General features: G+C 45.3%; 1 protein-coding gene across 3 annotated transcripts in view; it reads left to right on the top strand.

Moving 5' to 3' along the window:
* LOC119449562 (fatty acyl-CoA reductase 1) overlaps positions 1–15,828 on the top strand; it is an 86,351-nt gene that overhangs the window by 25,414 nt on the left and 45,109 nt on the right. Inside the window, exon 1 of one of the 3 annotated variants that reach the window (XM_037712754.2) lies at positions 3,946–4,192. The exons of 1 other annotated variant lie outside the window; for it this stretch is intronic. In XM_037712754.2, the coding sequence (XP_037568682.1) occupies positions 4,087–4,192 (106 nt within the window). In that variant the 5' untranslated portion in view covers positions 3,946–4,086. Of the gene's footprint in view, positions 1–3,945; positions 4,193–9,562; positions 10,336–15,828 lie in introns of those variants that run through there. One more of the 3 variants, XM_049665303.1, reaches the window with a different exon arrangement.

Raw genomic sequence — 15,828 nt, 5'->3', positions numbered from 1 at the left:
CGGCGATGTTCGTTGGCATTTGCTTTTCATTGCGGTGGCCTTATGTTCTCCTAATATGTCTTAATGTGTGCTCTGCGATCTTTTTTGCGACTCATTTTGTATATTGCCTATGTTTTAAAATCGTGCCGCAAACGAGGACGCCCTGCGTTTCGGTGGCTGGCCATCTCTGGGGATTTTGCGGCGTATTCACTGTGGGTCATTCTCGTGGTCGAAGCCAACCAGAAACTTGGCTCCCGGATGCATTCTCGTGAGGTGACGCCGATTGTTGGGCGAACAAACCCTTGACGGCGTCGTATCGCGGCGTCCTCGAGACATATCGATAAGATTTTGCCAGTTTCCCTAAGTCTTTTGCGTACACAGTGGAGTGACCTGACGTAATATCTTGTTGCGAGCCGCTTCGTCGGCTATGCAGCCCGCAAGTGATACGAAAGCGGAGCAGAGATCGGTTTTTCCTTGAAGATGAGTATGTGATTATATTTGGTGCGAAAAGGGCCTGTCTCTATATATACGTTCGTGCCGTTGTTCAATCTCGGTGTGAGAGTTCCGGGCAGGGTTTCCTGCATTAGAGTTTTATTTTGAATCGAGATCGCGAAGGGGGTAGGGAAAGGGGGAGAGCAAGTTTCCGGAGTTTATTCTCCGAATGAAAATTCAGAATCCAAATACGTTGAAAATTCAGAGTTCTAATATGATTAGAATATTTTGAATTTTCACTCGGAAGTAAACCCCGGAAACGTTCTCTCCCCCTTTCGCTCCCCTCTTCGCGATTTCGATTCTAAATTCAGAAAGAAAGAATGCGAGTTTACATATACAGTAGATTAGATTACAGTACATGTAAAGTCGCATATTCTTCTTGTTTGTTTGTTTTTCAATCGTAGCAGTCATTACGAGATTGAAACGTACATGGGATTAAATATTAACATACGGAGTACAACGACAGCTTTATTATGCATTCCGTACCTGCACTAAATTTAGCCTTGCATTCATTCTCCGTGGCCAGGGTTTTTTTAAGGTGTCCGTACCGAGACGTACAGTCAACTGACAAGAGATAGAGAAAAAAAAATCAGAATAAAAGCAAGCAGCTTAACCAGTTTCCTATTAATGTGCGATTCTACACCGGCGCCGGAGGAAAGTGTGATATAATGAAAATAATAAGACAAAACAATAAAAGGCGCGTGCGTGTGTGCGTGCGTGCGTGCGTGCGTGCGTGCGTGCGTGCGTGCGTGCGTGCGTGTGTGCGTGCGTGCGTGCGTGCGTGCGTGGTGGGGTGTCGCTTGTGAACGAAGACGGCGAAGTATGTACCTGATGCCGACAGTTAGAGTCGTACACTGTTGTCAGTTTCATCGAATTCATCGACCAATTTCTCTTCACTAGACGACTCGAACTTCGTAGCGGTGTACATCGACTTTTACACTAGACATTCCAGCGAGGATAAGTCATGAAAGCAGAGCATTACAGAAGCGGATGTATTCTTAGACGATGCATTACTGGCGTGGAGTGGACATAAGAAATTGCGCGGTACTCGCCAATCAACTTATTAACTAAAATTAGGTAATTAACATTTCCATTACGCGCTATGAAACGCACTTTGTATACTTGCGGAACTGAAGCCGATCGCTGTTGAAGGCATACACCCAGTTATTTAAAGAAATCTGGGACCACAGTCTCCAGATATCCGTCCCCACAAAATCTACCACGATATGCATTGGCGTTCCCCAGTATGCAAAGCTTTCCGGGATAGTACCTGTCGGAACGCCAGCGCACTTTGTCGGAAGTTCGTGGGCGGGTATATCAAAACTGGTGCCAGCTTTGAGAGCTGACTGGCATCAATTACACAATCGCGACATGTTCTCAAATTATGTAAACTATAGTTGGTGCTCTTTTTTTCTTCGATCGATATTTTCAAACAGGATGTGCAGTGCTGCCGCTGGGGAGACAGAGATGAACATTTTCGTTGATTGCATGCCGGTGCCACTTAGCTTCACTTACACTATCTCTCCATTTCTCATATTATTTGGGAGGGAGGTGGTATTGCTTAAAGTTTTCTCGGAGAACCCGGTATTTTAATCTTTCATACAGAGTAGCACGCCACGCCTTACTGGCTCCAGGCCAACATCTCCCGTTTTCATAAATGCCAGCGTACTTCCCCTATATACCAGCCCATGATGCTTAGTTTGCCTGTCGCATTACGAGGTGACAATCCGGGCAAATCGAGCGGCGTCTTTGACATCTGCGTGTCAGTGAAAGTAGAAGTGTAAAGATAGAAAAATGTGATGGTGGGTGCTGCGGATCATCGACGTTGACGCGCCGGTTAAAACTCTCGGATATGTTTGGCCGCGCCTCGGCGTATAGTGAACGCTGGCGTATCCCTTCCCGGATTAATGTCGTTGAGCTCCTGGGTAAACCGAGACACGAATGCGAGATGAACGTTGGCGAATGTATAGAGGCAAAGGAATGACAACACAGGTCCTATACTATAGTTTCTGCAGACATGAGTGCATGTGATTAAAATTTTGTTTCCCTGCCTCAACGCTTGGCGAAGTCACCTTCACATCTACCTGGGCGTTTACTCGGAGATTGTAGCGAGGCAGACATCAGCGCCCTGGCGCGGCGTGGCGGACCGTTCGGGAGAGAGAAATTTTTCTCGGAGAACTCCAGAAGCGTTTACTGAACATGATACTTAGTAGCGCAAAACTCGAAATAAAAGACAACAGTGAAAGACGAGAGGAAAGGAAAAGACGAGCGCTACACTCACAACTGTTTATTTCGAAGCAAGGCTTGCTATACATACACAAACATACGCATGCGCAAACGCAAAAAACACACAAAGGGCGCCAGTCAGCCGAAGGCTGTGTAGTCACATTATATGCTTAACAATCTCATTTCTGAATCATAAAGTGTCACGGTCGTTTGGACACTTTATGATTCAGAAATGAGATTGTTAAGCATATAATGTGACTACACAGCCTTCGGCTGACTGGCGCCCTTTGTGTGTTTTTTGCGTTTGCGCATGCGTATGTTTGTGTATGTATAGCAAGCCTTGCTTCGAAATAAACAGTTGTGAGTGTAGCGCTCGTCTTTTCCTTTCCTCTCGTCTTTCACTGTTGTCTTTTATTTCGAGTTTTGCGCTACTAAGTATCATGTTCAGTAAACACCAACTCGCCCAAGAAGAAGTTATTTTCCAGAAGCGTTGCTTCGCACTCGGCGGCCAAAGCGTTATAAGCGTCCGATGGAATTTGCCTAGGGCCCGCCTGTTGACGTGGCCCCGCCAGCGTACACATTTTTGCTGACGCGCTCGACAACAACGGGCAAATCCCCGATCGTTTTGTATTCGACAACACCTGACGCGTTTTCAGCGGCATGGATGCGCAATCACGAGTTCTCACTGTAGACGCTCGTTCCTTGAGTGAGTTACGCAAGCGTCGTGTACGGCGAATGACGCCCGGAATGTCGTCAGCATTCACCGCTCGCGCGCCCCACCTGCCTTAAACCCTGAGCAGTGAGCGAGCAACGCTTTCCTTGTCATCCGAACGTGCTTCCTTGCCTGTAGGTCGCTTCTCTTACGTAGTTTCACACGAAGCATCATCAAACCTGCAGCTGCAGGGTGATCGCTGAGGGCGTAGAATGCGTAGCAAACGAGATGTGTGTGAGAGAGAGAGAGAGAGAAAGTGGCCGTGCAACATAAACCTCATTTTGCAATTCAATGCCGTTGCGTTCGGGTAAGTGCATGAGCGAGTCATTGACGACGGCGAAAAGAATAAGAAAACGCCCTGCGGTCTACATTAAAATGTCATAGTATAATTGGCAGAGTGTTAAACACGGCAGGGACAATAGGATGAATCCCGCTTAAAAAAAGAAAAAAAGGGAACATCGAAGGAAAACAGCAATTACGGCTATTTCTTCCTCGCCATTCGTAGAGTTGTTATAAGTTCACTCGTGCTCCCCCTCCTCCTCCTATATCTCACCCTTTCCTGATTGTTTTTTCCCGTACCAAACTTGAGAGCGCGCCGCGCCTGCTTTTATGGTTTCCGATGCCCATCGACGTGCACAGTGCCGCTTCGGGAGTTGTGCCGTACGCATCTCCGCGCCATGGGATCCGGAGAGCTGCTACCGCTAAAGGCCGAACCGCTGCCGTCACAAGCGTCCGAGGAAGCAAAGCGCGGTGCTAAGAAGCGGAGCGTAAAAACTCCAGTCGGTGAGCGCGCACAGTGGTTTTCTGTTTTCGCCTCATCTTCGGCGGTTTTTTTTTTTCTTTTTTTTTTTTTTACGCGATAGCTGTTCGTAAGGTCATCCATGTGGTCCTCGCTCAGAATGCCTGTCGGTTTATTTGTCATCAAAAATGCCGCCTGAGCAGAAAATCAGCAGACTTCAGCGATTCAGCCACAGTCTCTCAACCAATTCCTTGCGAAAGCAGTCCACTCGCACAGCGAACATCGCCATCTTCTCGAGAACTTTCTTTTGCGGTGCGCGCAATGTCGTCTTCGCAATTGCCGGCTGCGCCATCCGATATGCGTACTCGATCCCCTGGCCAAACGTGTATATAAGCACTGAGAATTCTGCGATAAAGCCGATGTTTTTATCTGGTCATGAATGTAACTTGAAATGGAGGACTGCTGTTCAAATTTGGTATTGCGAACTTTCTGGTGCAACTCGTCGATTTCAAGTTTGTGCGTCTGAATTGAGAAGAGATTTCGTTTATTTACGGTGAGCTTGTGGTCCGTGTACTTTTGCCCACGGGTGTACACGCACTTATATGCCGCCAGTCGCAGAGTGTGAATGGAGCACAAAGCCAATCTGTCTGGAAAGTTCAGTGGTCATGGAGAGAGTCCGCCTCCCAAATACACGTACGCTGCAGGGACACGTGTTTGGTCCCCAGAGCTTCGTTTTTCTGCCCGTTTGGTGAGTGCATGCTGATGCCAAGGTCTGATGACGGACGACGATATGGGTTAAAGAATATACGGACACGGCAGCCCAGTTTCGATCTCTCTTAAAGAAACGAGAAGGAGAAAAGTAACTTGTGCTATAATAAGTAAATTGCGTTATTACAAAAAAAGGAAGAAAAAAAAAAAAACGCGCTTACCGTGTGAGGAGGCTTGATGATCCAGAAAAGACGACGCAGGAACGAAAGATTTGGACACTGTCAAACTTGAAGTGTACATTACCGCCTGAAAGCACTACTTTCTGTAAACGCAAGTGTATCGTACCAACGTGTATGTGTAAGCAACTATGTAAGCAATGTTTGTCAGTAATAATTTGTCCGTTAACTAACTTCTACCGTTCTTTTTTTTTTTTTTCGTTTTCGTTCAGTGTACTTGGTTTAAATGTATATTTACCGATTGGTGACATTCTCTTTTTTTTGCCTCTTTTATATTATTACATGCCAACCTGGTATAGCAGATTGAAAATAAATAAATAAATAAATAAATAAATAAATAAATAAATAAATAAATAAATAAATAAATAAATAAATAAATAAATAAATAAATAAATAAATAAAAATGTCGCAGTTTCACCCGAAAGCCGAAGCATCAATTACAATAGCAAATTAGTAGAGAGCTATACGGAGTATGGATAGTAGTTTTATCAACTGTATAAACCTGGACATGCAGCAGCACCGGCAACACGCAGAACTGCTGTCGACGCCGTCGGTGTTTTGCCTGCGTTCACACCGAACGCGCGCGGCGTTGGTGACTGTTGCCGGTGCCTCTGGGGGCGTCAGAAGATCGTCTTAACACAAGTTATCTAGAAAACTCAACATCTATTATTCCAGGTGCAACCAAGTATCCGCAACACGAGATTACAAATGGAGTGACATTGAAACCAGGAGGCAAATGTAAAAGAGGCACTTATTATATTTGCATGATGCATCATTATATTTTCTTGTACCCGTTCCACACGTGCGAGGTTAACGTCATTGGTGTCTAATAACTTCCATTTCTGAATTTCTTAATGCCATTGTGAAGTTGCTGTTACACGCGCGCTTTGAATGACTTCAAATGTCGTGATGATGATAGCTACAGTGCGCGCAGTAAGTTTGTTTGAGAATAATAATAGTATATTTAGCGGGCACAATTTCGAGTAACGACACTGAAAACATTAATATACATACGTAATACAGAATTATTTCAGTTTACTTCAGAAATGCGTGTTTCATGCTGCAACTCAACTGCTTACATTGGGAGCGAGAGTGCGCATTCGATAGCTAAAGTAATTGAGAACACACTATGCCGCAAATGGCATTAAGATTTAATGGCTTTGGCTATGTTCGTATAGCACCTTGAGAATGACCTTCAACTTCAAGGCATTAAGCAGGTAATGCTTAATGTGGCAGCAGGGGTATTATGCTATTGAGTGATTGTTGCTTACTGGCGCTGCGCAAACGTGTGCGATGTCACAAAAGCTGACATTTCACCTATGACATATGCACCAAAGGATTGAGCAAGGCATTATCAGTTCCATCACGTGTCAATACCACTGGGTGCTTCTTTCCTCAATTGCCAGTTTGCAAAGGCGGCACTTCGAGGCCCCCCTCAATTATTGTTTCTATACACAAAGGTGCATCAAACCATGCGGGGCCTTCGGTGTGCAGGAGGCGCCGACGCCAGCGACACTACACCACTGCCGCTCTCTCTAAGTGCGCCTATCCGAAGTGTCAGCCCTGACGGTTTGTACATCATAGCCGACTCCGGGGTATACCTGTGGAAAGAAACGCCACTCATGTTTAGCTACCTACTTCAGGCCTGCCGATCCGGGCGTCTCGTGGAGTAGACTGGCCGAAATTTTAGGTTCGTGTTAACTGGATTTTATTTGCATCGGCTCTATGGGACACGAACAAATGTTCACACATTGTTCCTCATAACCGAAAATTCGGTTTAACCGGTTTCGTGTTAACGGGAGTTGCCACACGGGACATGGTGCTAGGCTCAAGCAAGTCGCCAATAGACCGCGTTTTGCTACCAATGAAGCAAGTCAATCTGCTAACGGTGACGTATAGAACGTTGAGTTAGCCTGTATTGCAGATTCCGATAGAAAAGTAGGCAAACTAGTATTCATTTACGAAGTGAGGGGGAGACAGTATAGCCTATTAGCGGTATATAGTGTGCATATTACATCCGCAGTGCACATCGTGTACTCTTTGTAGTAATATGCATACTGAAGACGAAGGCATGCAACAACGCAGAAAGGACGCGCACGTTGTTGCATGCGTCCTTTCCGTCGTCTCCTGACGCTGTTAATGACTCGTGTTAAATTACGATGACGATACTATGCGCAGACTGACAGGGCTTCGACGTGCGTTATATAAGTATATACGCCTAACGAGTCTCGTGCCTCACGTTGAGTCTCTGCCTCACGTTGTGGTTTGTTTCACTAGGGCCGGCAGACTGAACCGCGATATCGAATGTCAGAACAGTCGGCTTAAGCACTTTGTCACGGATGTTTAGACGACGCGCTTCGTCGCACTTCTGCGCGGTCTAGCGTGGCAAACTGCACTTGACGGATAGGATTGTTCTCGGCGCAAGTCATGACACGATTATCTGCTGCTTAAACGAGTACAAACACCGTCTGGATAACACGAGGCATTTGCGCTCTGTGACGTTATGTAAGTGGACCGACATCCCAAACAGACAAACGGGAATGATGACGAGCGAGCATCGGTCAACCCTACATCGGCGTTATTGCATGGTCTTCGAGGTGTTTACAGCGCGCCCCGCTCGATCTCGAAGGCCACGGTTCACGGTGTCGTCTTCTTCTTCTTTCTGCGGTTTTACGTGCCAAAACCAGTTTTGATTATGAGGCACGCCGTAGTGGAGGGCTCCGGGTTAATTTTGACCACCTGCATGGGGTTCTTTAACGGGCACTGCAGCGCAAGCACACGGGCGTTTTTGCATTTCGCCTCCATCGAAATGCGGCCGCCGCGGCCGGGACTCGATCCCACGATCTCGTGCTCAGCAGCGCAACGCCTTACTGAGACGCGCCACGTTTGGCCGTGAAGACCGAGTAACGGAAACATATACCTCGAAGGCCACGCTTTGTCGTACTGCAGGCGCCGGATGTCACTAATGACGTCTGACCGTCATTGTAAGATCGCACATGCCTGTCAGCGTAAATTAACTTGGGCGAAAGAAGAAAATTAATTGTGTGGTTTAAACGTCCCGAAACTGTAAAGTAGGTTATGAGGTACGCCGCGTTGTACTCCGGGTTAACTTAAACCAGCTTTGATCAGGGTTATTCAACGTGCACTTAAATCGAAGTACATGAAGGTAGTCGCATTTCTCCGCCAACGACACGCGGCCGCCGCGGCCGGGAATGGAACCCACGACTCAGTGTTCAACAGCAGAACGACATAGCCACTGAGCCACCGGGGCGGGTAAATACTATATTGGAGTGTTTGCTACCTTGAATTTTAGAGTAGACTAAAACGCATACGCCAACGAGAAAAGAAAACGCTTTGGTAACGCAGCAAATATTCCGCGCTCCCATACGCTGCGCGTAACCACCTTTGTTGGCCCAAAACGCAGATATTGGAGGCTCATATGACTGTATGACCACTGGTAGCGCCGTTGTCGACAGGTGTTCGGTGATGTTACACTTGAAACGACCGAACACAAATGCGCTCAAGCCGCAGCCCGCTGTCGTCACCATGACTTCAGTGATGACTCTTAGAATACAAATGACGAGGATTAAGCCAAGGCACGATGGCGTAAGTGCAAGAAGTGTACAGCACTACTTTGTAGGCATTGTGTTGGCCCGTATAATCACCACGATGTTTTAGTGCAGCCGGCGACGTGTGCGATAACTTTTCTTCCTGCGATTGCACAGCAGGTCCCGTGTTGTTCGACCGGCACCAAGTGCAACGGGCGCGCCCCGGGCTGCTCGGCGGGCGACCGCGCGAGACAATGATGATGCGTACGCGCAGCCGTCGCGTACGCAAGGCCCGTGACAGGAGACATTTGTTGGCTCTCGGAGCGCACTCTGTCGAGAGCTCCCCGGTGTGCTTCCCCAGTCACAAACACTCAGCGCAGAGCCGGTGTGACGGAAGGCGGCCCGCCAGCTGTGACAATGCACAGAGACCTCCGATATATGTCTGAAGCCGCGCACTTGCGCTGCCGCCGTGTAGCTGCCACTAACCCGAATACTTCGCGCTCGACGCCACGAGTTGCTTCTTCGCCTTGTTGGGAAGCGATATGCAGAAAGAATGAGAATTGGATTGCTTGTGGAAGAACAACCGTAGGGTCGACCGCGCTTTATCGTGACATTATATATATATATATATATATATATATATATATATATATATATATATATATATATATATATATATATAGCAACGTGAAATCAGTTTAGAGTGGTAAAGTATTTTATTGTAACGAAGTAACTAGAAAGAGTATAAGTTTGGGCTTGTTCGTATTTCATATTAGCCGACTAGTGCACGAAAAAGCTTTTGCTGCGTCTCTCTTACTTTCTATTTTTCTTGTTTTTTTTTGTGCGCTAGTCGGCCAGTTTAGGCCAGGATGGCCTGTAACTCGCGAAAAATGTATAAGAGAGCCTGGCCGACAGGTGCAACGAATATGCCATGATCAACCATGGGCACGCGATGCGTCAAAGAGAATCTCATCCCAAGCATTGTCCTCACGGGAAAGCAATTCACGAGAATCTCATCCCGAGCAGGGAACCTCACGGGAAAGCAGAGAAAAAAAGAATACGCACCGTTGCTCTTCGCGAAACGCAACTTTACTCGAGACAACGGTGAAAGAGGAACACGCGATGGGCTGCGTCGGCCTAGGTGGGCTCGCCGGAGATGGAGACCACCGGAGAGTCCGTCGTGCAGCAATTGACGGAAGTGGCTCGGAAGACCCGCCACGATCTCGGCACGGCATTTTGAAATGGGCGTAACAAATTATTCGAATTTACGCCGCTATAGCGACAGGCGCGTCTGTACGCCACCCAAAGAAGTTTGGGCGAGTGGCATTGTACAGCAGATTCGTGTAAAACGCTTAGATGATTGTGCGCCGAAGGAGCATCGGGACGTGTTGAGTCAGCCTCGATCCAGCGGTCGGCCCGACTTCCGATTCAATCCGTCCGCGCATCTGCTTCATGTAAATGGAGCTCGAAGTATTGGACACCGCAAGAGGGAACCGCGGAGCTCGTTCTGACTGCGTCGTTTGAATGCGTACCCGCGTGCCGTGCGATCGCTGCTGCATCAGTCGGGAGCGTGTATCCGTGACGGCGAGGGCGTTGGCCCTTCTCGGTCCCGACGCCCGCTTTCGACGGACATGTTTTCAAGGCCCGCTTGGGCAATCGACCAAGCAGCGACGATCGTCTCCGCCACCAGACTGTGTGAGTTTCGCCTCGGCGCGTATCGCGCTCTATCTGTTTGGCTCCGTCGCTGTATAGTTTTGGTGTCTTAATCACATCAAAGCCGCGCCGACCAACCCTTGAGTATGTCTCCCGTGGCGGCCGTATACAGCGCCACCACCAAGGTGTCTCCTGGTTTCAGCGTCGCTCGAGTTCTGTAAGCCGATATCCTTGCGCTTGGCGACCTAGCCCAGACTACATAAGTACGGTACATCAGCAAAAATGTCATCTTGTTGCGCGACGACTTGAATTGGTTACGCGTGTTGCGAGAATATACGACAGAGCACTCCTGAGATTCACGTGCTGTTTTATAGGCCCCGTAACATGTCTCATTGTTTCCGCTCGCTAAAGAGACAACATATTTTAATTCAAGTGATTTGCCGCTAGGTATACGTAGCATAAAGAAAAGTAAAAAAGCAGAGTTCTAAGAAAGTTGGAATTATTAACCGCCTACACTCATTCATTCATATGGTCAACCGTAATGTGTACCCGGGGGAGGGTTGAACCTTCAGTGCGTATTAAATGGTAAATTGTATATAGATAGTACTAGATATAATATTCGCATACGTACACTATAGAGGCTTTCTTAATTGTTCTGAACGTGCGTGACAACGCCGCTTCACTGGTGCTGGTATGTATAGCACGAGGTCTGTCCCAAAAGATCATGCAGCAAGTCGCCAAAGAAGTGGGAGAGCATGTGACCGAGCTGCTTTCCCACTCTCCCCATTCGAGAGGAACCCAGCTGCGCGGCTGTCTGGCAAGCCAGAATTTTATGCATCGAATTTCTTGTACAACGCAGTTTTGGTCTTTGTCGTAATTGAGATCGGCCAACATGCAGAACAAAGGGCACATTTCTTGTGAAATTCGGTAGGAATGGGGCAGGAATTTATCGAAGGTCACTACATGGCTACGGAAAGGATGCCCTAAAGGAAATAACGTTCTTCAAGTGAGTCTGTTCAGCGCTTTCGGGAAGACCGTGAGGACCTCAAGGACGATGAAAGGTCAGGACGCCCCTCTATATCGCAAACATAAGTGCAAACATCCATCGTGTGCGTTTCTTGTGTTCAATGACCGCCGAATGACTATTACCTGAAGTGCTTGGTTTATGCCAGAACCACTTGAATTGAGAAAGACCATTCACATAAGATTCTGAGGGAAATCTTTGGAAATGAGAAGGGTTTTCGCAAATACGAAACTATTCACTCCTGAGCAAACGTTTCGACGAAAAGAATGCTGCATTGATTGGACCTTTTCAGACGAAAACGATGAATTCTTGAGTCACTGTATACTGGCGACAAGTCTTGGATTTACGAATACGACATCGAACTGAAGTCGCAGAGCAAAGAGTTAAAAAAAATAATAATACGACGAAGAAGACGAAAGTGAGCCAAGGTCAACTCAACTCAACTCAAATAAATAAATAAATAAATAAATAAATAAATAAATAAATAAATAAATAAATAATAAATAAATAAATAATAAATAAATAAATAAATAAATAAATAAATAAATAAATAAATAAAAGCGCTGAAGAGCAAAGCTAAATCAGTCATTATGGTCTTTTTGACTGCCTTGAAATTGCGCACCATGAATTCGTAGCTGAAAGTCAAATGTCAATGCAGCTGTCTACGTGGGGTTTTTGAAGCGTCCTGAAATATCGTGCGCGTCACGTGTGACCAAATTTATCCAAAGGAATGCGATGGATTCTGTACCGGCACAATGCCCCCGTGCACTCTGCATTCGTGGCACACGAGTTTCTGGCACATCACTGTGCTCGAAGACTCTCCCTACTCGCCGGATTTAGAACACTGCGACTTTGTTTTGTTTTCTTTGTTTCGCAAATGCCAACTGATGCTGTGGAGGCGGCCTTTCGGGTGTGCTGGAGCGCCTAAAGGGCCCCTCACCAGGCCACGTAGAAAATTTTGATTATACGCCGGAAGTTGTTACGTGCCCTCTTGGAAGCGTCCTACCGCAAGTTTTTTTTCGAATTGGTTCATTAATAGCCGCGATAGAAATCCGCATGACGAATACGTTACGGGCCCCGCCTTGTAAATTACTCTTATGTACGGCACGATATTTTGAGACAGACCTCGCGCAGCATATTATACGTATGCAAATCACGTCTCCCTTTCCGAATCCGTGTTTTGTGTTTCGGTGTTCCTCTGTAATAGAGGCGTAACAGACTGGTTAAGATGCCGCTTCGAAGTCGTTACCACGATGCGATGTTTTTCTCGTTATGCAAAAATGAAGAAAGAAACGGTCGTGCGGCAATCAGTTGCAGGATAAATTCCTGGAGCGGTTTTCCTACTCGTAATTGTCTTGAGCGAGTCGGCGCAACTTATGTTCTGTTACTACTTTTTGCCATTCGTTGCGTCACTTTGCCCAAGGGGGCGGAGTAGAGGGGTCCGAGCAAATGCCCAGAAATGTTTGTAGAGGAAAGCACCCTGCTCAACGGAATGGCGAGATCCCATTATGCATGCGAGAAAGAAGCGCAAACTAAACTATTATCCATCAACTACATCTCGAAGTTGGTTATATATAGCCGCGTGTATACACCAGCTTGATTCTCGCTTGTTCATTACTTATATACCGCGCGTTTCCCCGATTATCGCAACTTGCAGTTGCCCATAAACAACAGGGTATTACCGTTATACGAGGCTTGCGAGTGGGCATCGTGATGCACTTATTGGGTAATGTGGCCTGGCCATGAAGCAACACGATAATTAAACAAAGATTAACCGAACGTACGTCAAGGAAACAAACGGTTTCGAATGGCTCTTACTGTGTGCTTGCGTGCATCCCTCAATTCTATTCTTTCCTACTTCTCTAGGTTTAACTCGTGTATTACTGCGTATACCGTGTCCCGTATCACTGAGTCGCACTTTTTTTTTTGTAATTTTCCTTGGCTGTTCTTTTCTTTTTTGTCCCGTCTTTTAATTAGGGGCGTCCAAACTGTGAAGTTTTTTTATTGAATAGAATAGGAATATTTGACCAATACAGTCTTATCAATCTCATAACTCGAATAATATCGAATATTTTCTCGTTTGTAAACAAAGTGACATATAAAGGTTACATGGAATATGCGCTTGGTAAAAAAAAAAAAAGGTTTATTTGCGTTATTTGATACATGCTTGTAATGCCGCTGGCAACTGGACATCCCGTTAATTGAGGAGCTTGTAAATGATGAACAACATAATAAATTATCTGGCTTGTCATAACAATGACAGCATGGGGAAAAAAACCAGCACGTTACTAGATTCGCGTATAGAGTGTTGTGTTTGTTGAATGAGAGGAGTATGTTATTGCATGCACCACGTTTCAAAAGGATATGGCGAGAGTTGTTGAAAAATTCATCGCTCTGTCTAAATCGAGACGACGAATTCGCATAGAGGCTGCCTAAAAGCGAGGTATCCTTATTGAATGAGTGTTGAGCAGAGGTTACATGGCCGCGTGCGTTCGATCGCCCTGGCACCATGGCGCAACATGCGGGGCTCTTTTGGATCAGAATCATTCGGAACAGTCCTTACTTGCACCGATCTTTCTACCTATATATAGAGCCTCCATTAAGTGTTGTTATCCGGTATACTGGACCGGAAACGAATATTCGTCGACTTTGAATAGTGCATTTCAGAACTGAATACGAAACAAAATAATAACCTTTTCCTTTTTTTTTCTTTTTTTTTCCGACATGCACCGATACCTAAGTGCACAAGTGTTATTCCATTCCTCCCCCATCGGAATGCGACCGCCGCGGCCAGGAATGGAATCGAATCTATCTATCTATCTATCTATCTATCTATCTATCTATCTATCTATCTATCTATCTATCTATCTATCTATCTATCTATCTATCTATCTATCTATCTATCTATCTATCTATCTATCTATCTATCTATCTATCTATCTATCTATCTATCTATCTATCTATCTATCTATCTATCTATCTATCCTCTTACGCCGCCGTGTTCGTTTCTTTAACTGGATATATATCCAGTTAAATATCCAGTGAGGCATTATGTATGTCCACATGATCAATGGAACTGAAGTTAGAATTCCCAGGGGGGACCCCAACGCTTGCTCCTAACGCTAGCTCCTTTTTATATTAAAGGGTTAAACAAGTCTCACCCGCCGTGGTTCCTCAGTGGTTACGATGTTAGGCTGCTGAGCACGAGGTCGCGGGATCGAATCCAGGCCACGGCGGCCGCATTCCGATGGGTGCGAAATGCAGAAAACATGCATGTACTTGGATTTAGGTTAAAGAACCCCAGGTGGTCCAAATTAATCCGGAGTCCCCCACTATGGCGTGCCTCATAATCAGATGGTGGTTTTGGCACGTAAAACCTCATATATTATTATTATTATTATTATTATTATTATTATTATTATTATTATTATTATTATTATTATTATTATTATTATTATTATTATTATTATTATTATTATTATTATTATTATTATTATTATTAAACAAGTCTCGTGATGCGGCGCGGAGAAAGTCGCACCAACACTTGAAGCTAATTACTCGCTTATGAGGGCAATTATACCAAGCCTTTGGACAGTGGTTTCCCTGTGAACACAGTTCAGTAAAATACTTGACGTCGTTATTTCTATGGTTCCGTCACAAACTTTAGTTGTCAACAGTCAGCAAATCCAGTGCGTGTTTCTGCAGCAGCTCATAGACTTCTCCAATGACGGCGTGTGCTTGCGACGGTGGTTGTTCATTTGTTCCAGACAGTGTATAGGTAAGCAAATGTGCCAAAAGCTTAACCCCCCAAAGCCCCAACACATTTACACACGAAGGAAAGTTAGTACAACTCGTTCACCTTTACTTCTGGCCGTGGAGAATACATATGTATAAAAAAACTATAATACGTTATTTGATTTAACATAATTACTATATTAATTAACTACATAATTGGCTTTCTGAACTTTCCACAGGTGGGAATCTCATTCCAAAATATCAAAAACGCCATACTATAGGTTTTGCGCTAACTCTTCCGCGACTAAATCACATTTTGTGGTATAAAATCATCAAAAAGCGCCAAATATTAAAAAAAAATCAGAGCCCTTCCACTATATGTGAAGATTGAAGACCAGCGAAGCTGTACTTGTTTATAATTATGTTGAGTTATATATGGTTAGTTGCTAAATTGATTGAATAAAGACAAATACACATAACCTCGTTGTTGTCTTTCTTTCCTTCCTTCCTTCTTTCTTTCTTTCTTTCTCTTTCTTTCTTTTTTGTCCCTGGCTCATACCCGTATCATCCAATGCGGGTATGCACCACACGTGATTTCTTTCTTTCCTTATCTCTTACTTTCTTTCCTCCTTTCTATCTATCTATCTATCTATCTATCTATCTATCTATCTATCTATCTATCTATCTATCTATCTATCTATCTATCTATCTATCTCTGTTCTTATTTCTTTCTTTCTTTCTTGTCCCCTGGCTCATACCCGCATATCCAATGCGGG

Source organism: Dermacentor silvarum, chromosome 4, assembly GCF_013339745.2.
Source record: "Dermacentor silvarum isolate Dsil-2018 chromosome 4, BIME_Dsil_1.4, whole genome shotgun sequence".
NCBI lineage: Eukaryota > Metazoa > Arthropoda > Arachnida > Ixodida > Ixodidae > Dermacentor > Dermacentor silvarum.
The sequence above is the reverse complement of the archived record's forward strand: the minus strand, read 5'-3'. Positions and strand labels throughout refer to the sequence as shown.